The sequence below is a fragment of the Pantherophis guttatus genome, chromosome 1, assembly GCF_059756535.1.
Source record: "Pantherophis guttatus breed Tessera chromosome 1, ASM5975653v1, whole genome shotgun sequence".
Lineage (NCBI taxonomy): Eukaryota > Metazoa > Chordata > Lepidosauria > Squamata > Colubridae > Pantherophis > Pantherophis guttatus.
The window spans coordinates 28,915,552-28,933,977 of NC_142063.1; the positions used below are offsets into that span (position 1 = coordinate 28,915,552).

At 41.8% G+C, this 18,426-nt stretch overlaps 1 protein-coding gene across 1 annotated transcript; it reads right to left on the reverse strand.

Moving 5' to 3' along the window:
• Window positions 1-253: 253 nt before the first annotated feature.
• On the reverse strand, window positions 254-18,099 carry PTGDR (prostaglandin D2 receptor). The gene is made up of 2 exons (XM_087895087.1): window positions 16,862-18,099; window positions 254-4,301 (listed from the first exon to the last, which is right to left on the reverse strand). The coding sequence occupies exons 1-2, from the start codon at window positions 17,741-17,743 to the stop codon at window positions 4,062-4,064; spliced, it is 1,122 nt and encodes a 373-aa protein (XP_087751213.1). The 5' UTR covers window positions 17,744-18,099; the 3' UTR covers window positions 254-4,061.
• Window positions 18,100-18,426: the final 327 nt, after the last annotated feature.

Genomic DNA, 18,426 nt, shown 5'->3' on the forward strand with positions numbered 1-18,426 from the left:
CAGGCAGGCAGGAAGGCAGGCAGGCAGGTAGAGCTGCTCACCGATGAGCTTGATTGCAGGCAGGGAGATTCAGTTCCTTGCTGATGCAATGGATTGCAGGGATTACAGCAAGGCCTTGCGACCAGCAGCTAAGGTAAGCAAGCTGGGGGGGAGGGGGGAGGGATTTTTTTCTACCGGTTAGCAGGCAACTCAGCTGGGATCGTCAGAGCTTGGATTGTCAGAGCCATTTAAAAGGAAAAAAAAGGCTCTGATGATCGCACTGCTCAGCTGGGCATGGGGGGCGGGGGCAGGGATTTTTGCTACTGGATCTCCGAACTGCCCGATGCCATCGCTACCTACTTGCCCGAGCCGGGAACATTTCACCCCTGGCTCTTAGGTATTTGTGTTACAAGAGGCTAAATATTAAATATCTAAACTTGCAAAATTCTCTGGTTGGCGTTACATTCTGCGAAATCATCCTTGTTTTGCTTTCAACCTCACTCTGTCCCCCCATAGTCAATTGAACGAATAATATATATTGTTATATATATTAATATATATAATGAATATAGAAGCTAAGTTATTGGCTCATCTTATTAAATTGTGGATGCAAAGTAATAAAGTATCCATTACAGATCTGTCTTTTCAGATGACTGTAAGTATTAAAAGTGCATGCATCTATTTCCTAGAAATAAACATTTAGCAGAATTCTGGAATATACCTGTATTCAGTACATTTTTACATGTACTGTAAAAATAACTAAAAACTAGACATTGTCAATTTCTTGCTCTTTTTTCCCCAGGGAATATATCCACAATATCTGAGCTGCAGAAATATCAAAGGCTGACCATAACTGTTTTATTGCACAGGGCCAATCAAGCAATGATAAGAGTACTGATAGTGGATAAAAATATAATAAGCCATTAAAAGTTAATATAACACTCAGTCAACAATGTCCAGACAGATGTGCCCAGGAAATCCAGAGATATCAATGTAGGCTTTGTAAATGTCTTAATCCCTTTTTTTAAAAAAAATCACAGTAATGAATTGTGTGAAAAACCATAGATTTTCTGTTCGTATCAAGTCAAAATCCATGTAACAGTTATGGCAGGCTGAAAGGGAATAATTCTGCAATCTCTTTGACCTTGTCCAGTGCAAACTTTTATATGTCTACCTGGAATTCAATTTTTGTTCCGGTAAATGGGGTTGGGCCAAGCACAGCAATAGGAGATCCATGATGGTCATCTGTGCAATTTGTGGCAGTCAGAAAGAAAAGAGGCAAATTATTTTTCTTCATTTTTCTCTTTTTTTTGTGCCCACCACTCACACAGCATTCCTATTGTGGGCAACCTATGGAAGAGAATTAATAAAATGAAGAAACTGCAAACATGTCAGGTGTTTAGGTTCACACCATCCCGCATTTCATGAATTCAGCAGATAATGCCAAGATTTTGATGGTTTCATCTTGAGATCTTACAAGAGTTGGTGCAACAGGGCCAAATTCTTATAGGTTTTCATGCGGAGTTTCGGATTTGTCAGATTTGCACTATTTCAATACAGTCAGTACATTTATATTATTGTAATTTTAACTTTGGGTGCACTGTTGATGGCAATTGAGGGGAGGAGGAAAGATACTTGGTCGTTGCAGGCACTGTATTGCTGCTTCCCATCTAGGTTTGCTGACATATGTTGAGGAATGGGACAAAGGAGAAGAATACGATCCACAGTGATTCTTAATATTCCAGCATCTTAACCTTCCAGTGCTGGTATACAGAAACAGAACTTTTGGAATTGCACTGAGAAGAACTGTTCGACAGCAACCTCTAGCAAAGGTTGGCCACTGTGCCAGCATTTCTTCACCTCCATTGGCCAAATGTCTGGGAATTGCTATTTGAGACCTATCAGCTCTAATTCCAGGAAGAACGATGTTGCTCCCTTATTATTATTATTATTTTTAAACAAACAGTGGAAACTAGGCTTTGCAATACTTAGGATTTGAAAGCAAAGAAGAATTCCAGAGCACCCTGGAGAGGAGAGAAGCCAATCCATATGCCAAATGGAATTTTTCCTGGAATCCCATTTAGAGCTCAGAAAAGCAGCTGCAATCCTAGGTCTAAGAAGCTAAGAGAATTGCAGTCCAAAACTCTGTGACTTTCTAATAAGAGAAAGTTACTTATTAGAAAGCCACAGCCATTGTTACTGTTCTTTAGACGAAGATATTACACTTCAGCTGCCCTTCCTTTAGCTCCTGCCACCTCTAATATACCCACTCTAAGGTGGGGCAATCAGAAAGGCACCCAAAATTCAAAGGAACATACAGTATGCATGTACCAAATTATTCAGTGTATTTTTTCTGCTGTTGAATCAGCTCGGCTTCTGACTAAGCTTCAGAACATTTGATGGCCTGGATGCTGTTGTTCATTCAATTGCTTTTAACTCTTGGTGAACAATCTAGGCATCATTTTTCCAGATTGTCAATAACCACTTCTTTATAAACTCCCACCTGTGTCATTATTAATAGCTTCTAACTACTTCTTTTCTGCTTTAGCTTTTTCCATGTGCCAGTCCTTTAGCTAGTCTTTTCTAGCTATTCTTGCCTTTTCATTACAGGTCCAAAATATTGAAATCTGAGCTTTCTTATTAGTGTTTCTAGTTAGCATTCTGGTGTTGCTTCAATTAGTCTTCAACAATCTGTTCTTCTGCCATTCCCAGGCATTCTCAAAAATTCTGAAAAACTCTGTCCACTATTATAATTCCAAGGCATCAGTTTTTCTTTGTTCAGTATTTCTGATGGTCCATTTCTCACAGCTATATATTACAATTATGAAAACTATGGCTTTGACTATATGCACTTGCATTCAAAACCAATTCATATTTCCTCTTCAAATAGTTTTAATTTAAAAAAAAACACAAGCATCTTGCAAATTTACTGCATTGTTAAATTTTGGGGACAGTTAAAAAAATAATTAAAATATTTTCAATCTTGAACATTTCTCTAAAGATAACTATTGTAAAATTCAGTCAATCGCACTGTATTTAATTGTATAAGCTACCAATAAAATGAATCTGCTTCCTCTTAGGTTTAAAGTGTAAGCTATAATTGGATTTTCCCCCCCAAAATGAGATAATGGATATTTAATCTTTATTTAACGGAAATATAGCAGTCAAAATGTTTGCTTTTCAACCATTTGCTTTAAAGAACCCTCAATTTAAACATTTATTTAAGATTACAATGACACTTTGATCATTTGAATTATTCAGTGGTGGAAGTCAAGTAATTTAACAACCGGTTCTCTGCCCTAATGATTTCCTCCAACAACCAGTTTGCCAAAGTGCTCAGAAAGTTAACAACCGGTTCTCCCGAAGTGGTGCAAACTGGCTGAATCCCACCAATAGAATTGTTCCTTTTCAAGGCTTTCTCTAGCTTTACAATATCTCTGTTTAGAGGGGCCAACGAACAAGTGCAAATTGCTCTAAGTATGGACACACAATACATCTGTCACAAATCCACCACAGAGCAATGAGAAAGAGAAAGAATGTGCATAGCAGCTTTTTCTAGTCCATATCCCTGAAGGCTTCTATTCCATATTCTGTACTTGTCTTTTGTGAGTTTCCATGGTTAGTCAATTAATATCAGCTCCCATGCTTGGGGTACAGGGTTCACACATACAGAGAACATTCCTCTTCTCCTTCTCAACTTCTAATCATTTAAACCACAGATTTGCAGCATGCAAATCCAATCTGTTGGTAGAAAAGGTAATTGGAACTTAAAAGTGCCCAATATCTCTGGTAGAATATTTGGACTTAAATACATTTCTGAATGCTTCTGTGCAAATGGATCCCACCAGTCAAGTAAATTGTTACCATAATATGAATGAGTCCTATCTATGACAACTGCATCTTGGGCTTTTTGAAGAAGCACCAGAACAAAAGTCTACCAATGAAGCTACAGCCAGTACCACAGAGTTATCTTGGTCCCCCTTTTCAACCTTAATAAACATTGACTTGCAACACTTTGGCTTTGAAGACCATGATGTGCCACAAGAAGAAGTCCAGTTGTATCATCTCCAGCTCCCATCCATTTATGGTATGTCGTTGGATTCTTTCCTCTGCCAAGTTCCCAGGAGCTGATCTTGGGAATGCAGATCCTTCTTCAAACTTAGCCTCCTAGAAAACCGCTGGAGCAAACTGCGAAATATGGATGTCCGAAAAATGATGAAGACCCAGGGATCCACAATGGAATTGACAGAGAAAAAACGGAGGGCTGTAAGATCTGCTGCCTCATTCGCATCGGGGGCAAAAGCTCCAATGTAAGCTCGGATCTGTAAGAGGTAAGAGATGGAAAGACTCTATAAGAAACTTACAGTTGATGGGGATGTTGCATAAAGAAAACTTCTCCATAGGAATGCCTGGGGATCTTGTAGGGAACCACAGCAATAACCTTAGAGAAGAACAGGAATATTCTTTATTGACCAAGTGCGATTGGACACACAAGGAATTTGTCTCCGGTGCATAAGCTCAGTGTACATACAAACAAAAAATTGATAAATCATACATCGTAAGATACAATCTTATGATTATAAATATAAGATGTTCAGCGTCTGTTAGCAAAATATAAATTAAGCCCAGGAAGAGAAGGAGGTATTAGAAAGAAAGTTAAAGTGATCCTGCCTTCATTCTTTTTGTTGTTAAGATGGAGGGAAGGGAAACTTCATCAGGCTTTCGAGATTGTGATATTATAGCCTATATCAGTAAAGTCCTGGTATTTCTTGTGGAATCCTAATTTCCTAATTTGGTTTACCTCAAAGGGCTGACATGTTTTTCCACCTATATTTAGATATCCTTGAGACATATAGGAAGGAAGGCTATTAAAATACATGGAATAAATCACTTCTGAAGTTTCATTTATTGTCACCCAATAAAAACCTGGGCATTAGGAATCATGATGTGACACAAGTTTTGCGTTGCTTATCAGCTTGCTTAAATTGCCAAACTCTTGTACAGGTAGTCCTTGATTTACAACTACAATTGAGCCCAAAATGTCCATTCCTAAACCAGACAGTTGTTAAAGAGAGTTTTGTCTCTTTTTATGACTTTTCTTGCCACGGTTGTTAAGTGAATCACTGCAGTTGCTAAGTTAGTAACACGGTTGTTAAGTGAATCTGGCTTCCCCATTGACTTTGCCAAAAGGTCGCAAAAGGTGATCACATGACCCAGTGGTGAAATGTAAAATTTGTTACTACCGGTTCTGTGGGTATGGCTTGGTGGAGAGTGGTGGTGGTGATAATGTGACTGGGTGGGCGTGGCCGTTTTTTTTTAAACTTTTAAAAGCATTTTTTCTGCAACCTCTTTGGCCGAAGAGGTAAAAAAATGTTTTTAAAAGTGTCTGAGGATCAGGCAACTCAGCTGGAATCGTCAGAGGCTTTTAAAATCATTTTTTTTCCTTCAGCCAGAGGTTGTAGAAAAAATGCCTTTAAAAGCCTCTGACGATCCCAGCTGAGCTGCGCAATCATCAGAGGCTTTTTTTTACTTTTAAAAGCATTTTTTCAGCCGAAGAGGTTGTAGAAAAAATGCTTTTAAAAGTAAAAAAAACAGCCTCTGATGATTGCGTGACTCAGCTGGGCATGGGGGGGGGGGAGACAGGGATTTTTGCCACTGGTTCTCTGAACCACCCGCTGCCATCGCTACTGGATCAGGCAAACCGGTCTGAACCGGGAGCTTTTCACCCCTGACATGACCCTGGGACACTGCAACAGTTATACATGCATGCCAGTTGCCAAGCGTCTGACTTTTAGATCACATAATCATGGAGATGTTACAATCGCCATAAGCGTAAAAAATGGCCATAAATTATTTTTTCACCACCTTTTTAACTTTCAATGGTCACTAAACAAATGATTATAAGGAGTACCTGTAACTAATCTGCAATTCTCAATTACTATGCTGATTTATCAAAGATATTACCTTTAGCCACTCATGCAAACTGTTTCCAGGGGCTGTCAGTCTACTGCAATATCTCTCCAACTTGGCAACTTCAAGATGTGTGGATTTGAACTCCCACACATCTTAATATTGCTAAGTTTGAGAAGCCCCGGTCTGGCGCAACAAAAGCAGCACAGAGGGTTGCACTGAACATTCAGGAAAGCAATGCTGTTTGTTACACACACAGGGTGACCGGAGAAAATCTGTTATCTTTGTTCAGATAGAACTGAATTCTTGACTAGATGCACTTTTCTAAGAGGCCATGAGAACAAGGCTGTGCATTTTACTGCACAAGTTAATTCATTTCTTTTTGCACCTAACACCTTGCTTTTATAAGTACTTTGTTGTTGTTGTTAGTTGCGAAGTCACGTCCGACCCATCGCGACCCCATGGACAACCTTCCTCCAGGCTTTCCTGTCCTCTACCATCCTCTGGAATCCATTTAAGCTCACGCCTATTGCTTCAGTGACTCCATCCAGCCACCTCAATCTCTGTTGTTCCTTTCTTCTTTTGCCCTCAATCATTCCCAACACTAGGCTCTTCTCCAGTGAGTCCTTCCTTCTCATTAGGTGGCCAAAGTATTTGAGTTTCATCTTCAGGATCTAAAGAGCAGTCAGGGTTGATCTCTTCTAGGACTGACAGTACTACATCACTTAAAATATAAGTACTGCATCACTTAAAATATATCAAGATTATCGTTTTATTTACAAGCACATTTATGTAGGCAGGAGACATTCATTCAACATTTAGAAGTTTATATAATTAATTGCTTTTTCTGGCATCTACCTTGGGGCTGCTTAAGAGCAGAGAAGGCATTTTCTAGAGGGTTGCGGTGGGAGGCATTCCTCCCACCGCAAGTGCAAGTGCAAGTGAATAAAGAACTTTTATTGTATTTGTTGTCAGTATGGTTTGGATTTCTGGGAGTTGTAATTCCAATAGTTCTGGAAGACTCAGAGCGGAGAAAGGGTTGGAAAGTCAGAGGCTGCTCGGCAGTTATAAAAAAAACTATCAACTGTTAAGTCTCTGTGTCTTAAAAGCTCCCCCTCCTGGGAAAACAAAGAAAAAGAGTATTATATTAGCATTCCACCTGTAGAATAGACCTTTTAGATCAGTTTCTTAACTTTTTGGTGCCACGAGCTCCCTTGGGAGTCTGATGAGACCACTTTTTAGTGGTCACTGTCAGAAAATTTCTCTTTATTTCCAGGTTAAATCTCTCCTTGTTCAGTTTCCATCCATTATTCCTTGTCTGGCCTACAGGTGCTTTGGAAAATAGCTTGACCCCTTCCTCTCTGTGGCAGCCCCTCAACAATCATGTTTCCCCTGGTCCTTCTCTTCACAAGACTAGCCATACCCAGTTCCTGTAACCGTTCTTCATATGTTTTAGTCTCCAGTCCCCTAATCATCCTGTTTGTTTTTCTCTGCACTGTTTCTAGAGTCTCAACATCTTTTTTATAGTGTGGCAGGGTGGATTTGATTTAAATCGAGTTGATTTAAATCACAATTTAAATCATGATTTAAATCACTAGTAAAAAGGCTTGATTTAAATCAACTCGATTTAAATCATAATTTTTAAAGAGCAACTGTCATCTCTGCTACTCCTTTGACCCACTGTTGACTCACCGATAGTCCCAGTGTTGCAGAATATACAGCCTCATGCTACATAACTAAGCTCCATTTCATGCTGAATAAACTAAATTATTTATGTATCTTAAATAGAAAACTATCTTACGATAGATTTTTACCCCCAAAGTTTTTTATTAAAATAAATTCGATAAAAATCAAAAAAATCCAATTTAAATAAAAAAAATCCGATTTAAATAAAAAAAATCTGATTTTTTTGATTTTTTAAAAAAAATCATTGATTTTTATCCACCCTGTAGTGTGGTGACCAAAACTGGATGCAGTACTTTAGGTGTGGTCTTACTAAGGCTTTATAGAATGGTATTAGTACCTCACTTGATCTTGATTATATCCCTCTGTTAATGCAATTTAGGATTGCATTGGCTTTTTTGGTTGCTGCTGCACACTATTGGCTCATACTTAGCTGATTGTTCACTAAGACTCCAAGATCCCTCTCAGTTACTGCTATTAAGCCTGGTTTCACCCAGTCTATATGTGTAGTCTTGGTTCTTCTTGCTTAAATGTAGGACTTTACTTTTCTCTACATTGAATTTCATTTTGTTAGATAGGGCCCAGTGTTCAAGTCTGTCAAGATCCATCTGGATCTTGAGCCTATCTTCTAGGGTCATAGCTATTGCTGCCCAGGGCCGAATTTAGATGAAAAGAGGCCCTAGGCTATTCCACTTATGAGGCCCTTTCACCTATAGTGAAAGTGTAATTTTAATTTTGCTAACAATTTGAATGTAGGGAATGTAGGCCCCTCTTGATCTTGAGGCCCTAGGCTGAAGCCTAGTTAGCCTATAGGAAAATCCGGCCCTGTTGCTGCCAGCTTAGTATCATCTGCAAATTTGGTAAGTTCCCCTTCTATTCCCTCATCTAAGTCATTTGTGAAGATATTGAAGAGTACTGGGCCTAAGATGGAACCTTGTGCTACCCCACTGCTTACTTTGCTCCATGTAGACTTAGACCCATTAAGGACTACTGGTTGAGTAAGGTTTGTCAGCCAGTTGCAAATCCATCTGGTGGTGATGCTATCTATCCCACTTTTTTCTAGCTTACCAAGAAGTAGGTTGTGATCTACTTTGTCGAATGCCTTGCTGAAGTCTAAGTATATTATGTCCACAGTATTTCGCTAGTCTATTAATTTAGTCACTATGTTGAAGAATGAAATAAGATTGGTTTGGCATGATGTGTTTTTAACAAACCCATGCAGATAGTTTTTACTTTACTTGTTTCTAGATGTTGGCAGATCTGTTTTTTTATTATCTTTTACCATACCAGAGGTGTTAGGCTTCCCTCCATGCATGGAAGGGAACTGCCCTGGTAGGCAACTTCTCCACCCCACTGAAGGAGTTCAGCTTCAGCAGGTAGCTCTTTCAGCCAGTCTCCAGAGACAAGAAGGAATCCTCTCAGCAAGTGGCAGCTGCTTGCAATCTTCCTGCTGGCTTCCCCACTGACTTTCTGGGGAAGCCAGCAGAGAAGAATGCAAATGGCGATCACATGATTGTAGGACATTTGGCAACAGGTTGCAAGTGAGAACAGATTGCCAAGCACCCACACTGTGATCGAGTGACTGCAGGGGATGGGGTGGACAGGCACGGTGTGACATTTTGAAATTTTGTGAATTTTCAAACATCATAATTGAATTGGCAATTCTAACATATCTGAAGGGCATATATTTAGGGATGGCTACTTCACTGCATTACTTCCTGCATCACTGAAGCTCTCATCTTTCTGGAAATGCAGGTGTTCTACAGTAAATTGAGCTTGTCAGCCAATCAAGAACCACAAGGTCTGAACAACTCATTCCAACACTCCAATCACTTGCCATTCCTGAACATGACTCCCTTGGAGAAAATCTCCTGCTTGTATCCTCATCAACCCTACTGACTACATGCTTTTATTGTCACCTTAAAAGGGCAAGGAATGTCCCCTAGGAGCGTGATTCTCAGCAGGTTTTCATCACCCTGACAAAAACAACAATGTACATTTTTACCCTGTTAAAACCTCCCAAAATTGCTTTTGATTTACAGGTAGCCTAAAGAAAATTACTGCCTTGCTTTCCATAAATTTGCTGCTATAGGAAGAAAGCAGATAAAAAGAACACACACATCCTCTGGTCTGCAGATATGTTTCTTTTTGTAGTTCTCATACTCTACAATAATTTCTATTTTTAGCACATGAAATATTATCAAAAGTAGGTGTACTTCCCTGCGGAATGCAAGGAAAGTTGAAACTGATTGTGATGTCCAGGATGAGAATGTGACAGAATCCAGGTGGGGGATCTAGATGAGAGTTGGCATGACAGAATGTTCCCCAAAGCAAAACCTCCCAGCATGTAGAAAACCAGCACAATCTTTCTCTAATGATAGTTTTCTACATGCATGGAGGTGTTGCTTTGTATGCAATTTCTTTAGACATTCTCAGCAATTATATGCTGAGCCATTGTATGTGTACCTTCTTCTGCATATTTTATTTTCATGTACAATACTTTTAAGTCCCTGAATTCTACTGCCACACTGGGCCAGAATCTATATAATAAGTTGATTTTGAGTGTGTGTGTGTGGGGGGGGGGGATTGCAGAATTTACAGAAGAAACATTTAGACTTCTTGACAGCAAACGAGATGACCCATACAAAAGAAAAAAAAATCCATCTATATAAATGTAGTCTGCAAGATTTTGTACTTTGGGACTTTGATGAGTCATTCAAAAAATAAATCCATCAAGTGCACCAAACTGCAGGATGGTGGAACAGTAGGTGTGAACTTACCTGCCTAATGAATTTTTTGCCCTCCCAAGTGAAATCTAAGGTAGACACAAAAGTTAAGAGCTTCCTTTGGATTGGTTTTAGCAGACAGTTTCAGATGGTTTTGGTGTGTTGTACAACGTACAATGTTGGCCAGAACTGGTGATGATGGATATTGCCATCCTCAACCCCCATTTCTCTCTTTTCTTCCTGTTTTTTTTTTTTTAATGCAGGCCTCCTTTTCCATAACTTTGGTCTAAGCAAAGAGCAGCTCATCCAAAATGGTCAGAAGTGGGATCAGAAAAGGATTGCCTGTGATGAGTCAGGACCCCATTCTCAGGTCAACATAGGAATATTCAAATCTGTCCAAAGGAGGTTTGTCTTTGGCAGTTGCTACCATCTACAACAGGAAGGATGGTGCTAAAGAAATAAGGCCTCACCCATGGTACTCCTTGCTGATGGAACACCTCCCAAGGAGGATGATCTCACTCTTACTTTTGGCACTGGGTAAATAAACCATTTATTATCCCAAGCTGTTAAAATACCTTCTTCCATTAATTTGTTTTAGTTGATGCTTTTATTCCAGAGCACCCAAAGACATCCTCAGGCTTCCTTAGCAGCTGGTGGACAATGAGATGAAGTTGCATCCACAGGAAACAGGTAATGGCTTATGCCAGGGCAAAAAGGCTACATGGAATTTCCAATCTTTTAAGAAGAAATTGGACAACCATTTGTCTGAAATGGTTTAGGGTTGGACTAGAAGACCTCCAAGGTCCCTTCCATCTGTTCTGTTCTGTTCTGTTCTGTTCTGTTCTATTCTATTCTATTCTATTCTATTCTATTCTATTCTATTCTATTCTATTCTATTCTATTCTATTCTATTCTATTCTATTCTTTGCCTATAGTCACCATCTTTCATTTCATGCTTTTAGTGTTCCTAGTGAGCCCAAATTCCTTTTGCACGTTAGCATTTCTTTCATTCTGTGGGCATTAACCACTTGGGGCTACCTCTCCACGGTGATTAGGCCCATCTTCCATTTCCTAAGCAGATCTATTTTAGGTCTTAGTTCAGCTTAAAAGTAGCTATGGACCGTCAACTGTCCCTTAAATGATCCCACTTCAATTTTTCTCTGCAGCTTCAGATAATTCTGCTTGTTTTGACCTCAGATCTGAATTTCTATTCTGGCAGTTCCATGTGGCACTTGGGATTCTGAATTTTATCAAGGAGAATTGCAGTTAGAAAGGTCTTTTCGGGTCCACCATTTTGTTTAAGAGCGTCTCTCTGGCAAGGATAGATCTGTACTTAGTGCTGGCTGGGAACAAACTATTTCTCCTAAGACACTGCCTTTTCTAACTGGTTGGCTTCTCTGCTTCTACAAGACGGCTGAGATTCTGATACATCATTGAAGAAGGTCAGGACTTGCGGTCAAGAACTGCCTTTGCCCTTAGCAAGGATGGATCCATCTTCCTGAGTAAAGAGAGTAGTCCCGGAAAAGGAGTGCCTCCCTCAAGTCACAGATGAATACCGAATTGGCTTTATCTTGTACCTGAACAGGAGCACACAATGTTTTGTATTGGTCTGAGTGATATATTTAACTTTTGAGAGGCATGTCACTGGCCAAATTTACAAAAGGAGAAACAACCAGCCCAGAATTTAAACAGAATTTGAATGTCATTAAAATTCAGTTAACCAAATCTTGTTTCTATTTTGATTATTTTATATTTGATAATTTTTCCCTCCTATCACATTAAAAGTTACAATTCTTAATATGACAAAGATACAATTTGCTGTGATTCTTGGGAGTGGTCTGGGTACCACCACATGAAGATTTGGGCTGTTGGGGGGGGGAGTTGCATGCAATAGCAATAGCACTTAGACTTATATACCGCTTCATAGTGCTTTACACCCTCTCTGAGCAGTTTATAGACTCAGCATATTGCCCCCAACAATCTGGGTCCTTATTTTACTGACCTTGGAAGGATGGAAGGCTGATTCAACCTTGAGCCGGTGAGAATCGAACTGCTGGAGTGAGCAGTGAATTAGCCTGCAACCATCCCAAGATCTCAAATGATGCACCCCAAACTGGGAGAAGAAATGACAGTGGGGTGACATGATTGCTGTCTCAATGGCTGCTAATGTTGCCTTCCTGTGGCTTGAAAAATCCATTGGCTTCAGATGAATGTTGTCAAGCCTGGTTGATTGCAACAAAGAAATTCTCGGCTTCATAGGTAACATTTGGCAGATATACTAAAGATCATTAGTTCAGTCACTGGCCTTTGCAGTAATAATTTCTATAGCTGGAAAAGATCCCTTTTCTTGAAGTGTTGTGACTGCCAATCAAAGCAAAGACAAGGAAAACACTGGTTGACATGCTATTCTAAGCTATTAACAGATTAACAGATTAACAGAGTTGGAAGGGACCTTATAGGTCATCTAGTCCAACCCCCCGCTCAAGCAGGAGACCCTACACCATTTCTGACAAATGGCAGCCCAATCTTTTCTTGACAGTCTCAAGTGATGAAGCTCCCACCACTTCTGAAGGCAACCTGTTCCATTGGTTGATTGTTCTCACTGTCAGAAAGTTCCTCCTCATTTCTAGGTTGAATCTCTCCTTGGTCAGTTTCCATCCATTATTCCTTGTCTGGCCTTCAGGTGCCTTGGAAAATAGCTCTATCCCTTCCTCTCTGTGGCAGCCCCTCAAATATTAGAACACTGCTACCATGTCTCCTCTGATCCTTCTCTTCACTAGACTAGCCATGTCGAGTTCCTGTAACCGTTCTTCATATGTTTTAGTCTCCAGTCCCCTAATCATTCTGGTTGCTTTTCTCTGCACTGTTTCTAGAGTCTCAACATCTTTTTTATAGTGTGGTGACCAAAACTGGATGCAGTACTCTAGGTGTGGTCTTACTAGGGCTTTTAGAGTGGTCTTAGTACCTCATTAAACCTATGACTTGTTTAACCATGGTTTATTGAATAAACTACAATTGATTGAGTCCACACAACACGCTAAGCGACGACCATCCCTTATACTTCAAAATGATTGGTTTGGCATTGAGATTGAGATGGGCAGCCATAGAAATTGAACAAATAACCAAATCAATAAATAAATTCTGAAATAGCATGCTGAATGGTCCCCTTCACAATAAATCAATTTCCTTATGTTGAGTGTGTGGCTAGCACACCAACTGTGCAGAAATAGCTTGGATGGTGACTGTGGTATTGTTAAGTACCTAGATGTATTATCACCACACTTCTTGCCTTTGTCATTTCATTTTTTCTGCACTTCCTCCACTCCATTAAATCCAATGGATTTTCCTTTTTTTTTTTTTTTGTAGGTTCATAGTGGAAAAGCCAATGGACTTTTGCTTTTTTGCCCAAGATATAATTGATTTATTGAATCACTACAAGGAGATTCAGTAAGGGGATTGTATGAAATAAATAAAATCTTGAAAGGAAGTCTCATCCGGAACAATTTCATGGAATTTTTTTCTTAGGAGGCAGTACTCCTTCTAAAGGTCAATTGGCCTCACAGTCTTATTAATGTGTTCTCCCATCCTTGAAACAGGAGGCGAATATATAGCCAGAAAACAATTTCCCAAGCACCTTTTTTATGCATTACAGGAAGAAGGCTTGTTGCGTTCCTGTTCCGGCCTTGTATCCAAGGTGTTGGCTTGTTCCAATATTTGAGGGGTTGCCACAAAGAAGAGGGAGTCAAGCTATTCTCCAAAGCACCTGAAGGCTGGATAAAAAAGCAATGGATGGAAACTAATCAAGGAGAGAAGCAACCTATACCTAGGGAGAAATTTCCTGACAGTTAGAACAATTAACCAGTGAAAATGGTTTGCCTTCAGAAGTTTTGGATGCTCCAAGACTGGAGGTTTTTAAAAAGAGATTGGACAACCATTTGTCTGAAATGGTAAAGGTTTTCCTACTCAGGTTCTCCTACTTGAGTCAAGGTTGACTCAGCCTTCCACCCTTCCAAGGTCGATAAAATGAGGACCTAGATTGTTGGGGGCAATATGCTAACTCTGTAAACCGCTTAGAGAGGGCTGTAAAGCACTATGAAGTGGTATATAAGTCTAAGTGCTATTGCTACTTCAGCAGTGGGTTGGACTAGAAGACCTCCAAGGTCCCTTCCAACTCTGTTATTCTGGCTATGGCTAGGAAAGTGATTGGCCCAGAGATTGACAGTGCTGCTCCTCTTCAGGTGCATTCTTCATCCACCTGCACTGCTAGCTCCACTTCCTGGGCTACCCCATGATGCTACTGCAGCCCCTTCTGTCCCTCCCTCTGGTGGGGCATTTTATTTTTGAGCTTTTGAGTCAGTATTGACTCCTGGCAACTGTCTGGACAAGTAATCTGATAATATCTGTCCTGCCTCAGATTTAAAAAAAATTGGTTATTCTTTAGGCATGATTGCTTAAGGTATGCAAAGCATTTCTAAACTGTTTTTGCGCATGTATAAGTAGCCAAAACAAGTCTTTAAATACACCATCACTCATAATTCTTACTCAACAGACTAATTCTGGCAATTAATCAATTCATAACTCTTGACTTTTTTAGAGACACAGCAGGCTGTATGCAGATGAGCAATTCTATCATTACTGGTGCTTAAAAAAATGCATAGTTTGGATATTTGGCAACTTAAATCACACTAAATCTTAGGGGATTCAATATGAGTTAAGATGCATGCACTCATCACAAATAGACTCTAGGATGTGAGCAGACTGTCAGACTTGCGAAGAAGAAAACACTTGAAAGTGATTTAAATCAGTTTTTTCATCATTCCTAGTAATTCTCTGCTCCTGGAGAATAGAAATCTTCACCCCTTCAGAATGAGGAACCTTCCTAGAAGTGAAAATAACTGGATTGGGAATCGTGCTCAGGAGTTAGAATTTGCAATTCAGCTGCAAGTTAAAAATCTGAATCCTAAATTTAATGTTTCACGTTGAATATAAATTATATATTAGGTTTTAGTGATTATTTTTTTATAGTTCATCACAACCAGTGACTCTGGGTGGCATACATCATAAAAACATAAAACAATTAAAAACAATACAGGATAATTCTATATGATGGTTGATATATGTTATGTATTTAATAACATTCAGAAAAAGTTTCCGATCAAGTCATAACATTGGAATCTAAATGCAGTTTACAAGTTCAAATCTACATTGTAACATTACTCCACTTTATTGGATTGCAATATAAATGTCTAGATTATGCATCTAATTTTTAAAATCACCATAAAATCTAGAAGCATCTGGAATTAGAAATGGACTACAGGTATATCAAGATGAATGAAGAAAATGAAAACAACCACGGACATTTCTCCAATAACTTCTGGTTAAATCTATGGATGAAACAAAAGTCAAACTCTTATAAAAAGAAAGGAAGTGGATCTTTTTTTCCTTTTACAAGGAGGATGGGAAAGAATGATCTACTTTCTATCACCTCCATATTAAAGAAAAAAAAACACTTAATCTCATTCAAAATTCTGCCTCTGAAAAAAGGCAGCTAACCTCTTCTTGGCTCCTTTCTTAAAATGACTCCATCCTGTTACGACTGCTCTGCTATTCACCATCCTGTATGATGTGGACTTTATTTCTTTAGATAGATAGATAGATAGATAGATAGATAGATAGATAGATAGACAGAGAGAGATAGATAGATAGATAGATAGATAGATAGATAGATAGATAGATAGATATTTCTGATTATTCCATTTCAGTGAGACTTCAGAGGAAGGAAAAGAAAGTATACAAATGATTCAAACAAGATAAGACAAGATTAGAGCTAAACAATTCACTGAAAAATGTGGCTGCACAGGGAAAACATATCCCTTTATACAGTCATATTAGTTAACTAGGCTATCCCAAGCAGTTGATTTTGTGTTTTGGTGAAAACGCTGCATTTTTACTTCTGGAGAAGTGCAATTGTTGCATATGGAATACTCTGCCTTCAGTGGTCAAAAATAATTCGACCAACTTTGCGGACAATACATCCCGATTCGAAGGCAAATTTTGTCCGTCTAGGCAAGGGGAAACAAAATCTTGTACCGCAACTCAGCCAGATGTCCAGAAGCAGCCCAACCACCCATCCCCACAAAACGGTAAGGGGCGTCACTGCCCCCTTCCCCTCCCCTCCCCCCCTCCCCCGCAGATGCAGGTTCCTCTACTGCACTATTGGCACAGACTGCTAACAGATCTCCAAGATTTCAGGCAAACTTTCCCAGCCGCGCCAGATCCAACAAGAAAGTCAGAAAGCAAAGCGGGCGCTCGCTTTTCTCCCCTCTCCCTCTGAGCCCTTTCCTCTTCCCTCGATTTTTTTCTCTCCCCCGGGTAGTTAAACTGCATCCCGAGGTGGGGGGGGGGGAGAGAAAGGGATCGATGGCACCCATCAGGAGTTCGGTGGGCCCATTATGCCGCGCACAGAGGGCGAACCGGGAACAGTTCTCCTTCTCGTCCGCCCTCTCCCATTAGTTCTCCACCCCCCCCGCCCCAACCTCCCCGTCCTCCAAAGAGCTACTTACGATCAGCGGCAGGGAGCAGATGGTGAAAAGGGCCGTCATGAGGGCCAGCAGGACCAACTGGCCCAGCTCCTCGGTGCGCCCGGAGGAAGGGAGCTTGGAAGGCGCGGTTGGGCCCCGCAGGTCGGTCAGGTGGGTCCTGCGCGGGGGCTGGCGACGCGCCATCCGGTAGAGGCTCCTCATGCTGCCCAGATTGCACAGGCCGACGGCCAGCACCAGCAAGCCCAGCAGGCTAGCGTAGAGCACCGAGTAGAGCCGCCCGCCGCCGGCCATGCGAATGAAGCACCACGTGCCCGGACAGTACTGAACGTTGCTGCCGAAGCCCAGGAGCGGCAGGGCGCAGAAGAGAGCGCAGAGGACGGCCGCCGCGCCGGTGAGCCGCCCGCCCCAACGCCTGCTGGTGTGGCGTTCGTAGAAGTAAGGCTGGCCGAGCGAGAGCCAGCACTCCAGGGCCATGGCCAGCAGCAGCACGGTGGACGCCAAGCCGAAGAAGGCCATGAGGAAAGCGAAGAGCTGGCACAGCGTGCCGGGGGAGCGCGTCGGGTCCTCCCCGGGCTGGCTGACTTGAACTTCGCTGCTTGCGGCGGGCGGCCACAGGTCGATGAGGCTGCGGTTGTGAGCATAGGCGGCCAGCACGATCGGGCTCAGCGAACACTTGCCCAGCAGGTCGGTGGCGACCAGGGTGCTCACCAGAAGGTAGAAAGCGGACGCCCGCGGCCGCCCTTGCCCGCGCTGCAACTTCGCCTTCAGATGGTGCTGCCACAGCAGCCCCAACGCCAACACGTTGCCCAGCAGCCCCGCCGCGAAGAGCAAGGAGCCCGGCAGCACCGACTGACCTGCTTCGAGCCTCAGGGTCCGGTTGCATCGGTAGCTGCCTGCGGCCATGGGGAGGGTCCGGCTGGGCTGGGCGCAAAGGGCGACGGTGCGCGTAGGGTGTGTGTGTGTGTCTGGGGGGGGGGAGGAGTGGGGACCACGGATAGAGCCCCACTTGTGAAGGGAAGGAAAGGAAACGGAGGGGAAAGACGACCGAGGAGATGCTCGACGCCGCCAGACGGGGCGAGAGTGGGGAGGAAGAAGGGCAGGGAGGTGGGGCAAGACAGGCGTTGGCTAACAGAAAAAGGCCAGTCTATAAGGCGGCGGGGGTGGGGGGAGCTGTTTGTTCCCACGGAGACCGGCGAAAAAAAGTCCTGCCCTTCTTGAGGAAGAGGAGGGGTGGCAAGCGAGAGAGAGAGAAGGAAAAGACTGGGAAGCTGAGAGCAGGCGAAAGTTGTCTGGTAGATAATCTTCTGACCAGAAACCTTGACTTCTCTTAGTCTCAAGTTGATAGAAGCGCTCTCTAGTCCCCAACATCTGAAAATGAGTGAGGTTTTTAGCTAGGCTTCAGCACCGACACGTTGAAGTAGGCAGAGGTCCATGGTCATCGCAACCTCAGTGGAGACCAGAGTGGCGAGTTGGTTGGCTTCCCAAGGCAGATGATAACGGGGCCATCAGAGCGGTGGTGTGGGTTGGAAAGGGATTGGTGTTCCTCCAGTTCTCTTCTCATCACTCTTCTATGGCTCTGGCCCATC

What these genes read in the sequence shown, in the direction of transcription:
- PTGDR (XM_087895087.1), bottom strand. Translation starts at nt 17,743, where the DNA reads ATGGCCGCAGGCAGCTACCGATGCAACCGGACCCTGAGGCTCGAAGCA. An exon ending in TCTGCTCCCTGCCGCTGATC is followed by an intron (nt 4,302 to 16,861) that starts GTAAGTAGCTCT and finishes TACCTCTTACAG; the next exon opens with ATCCGAGCTTACATTGGAGC.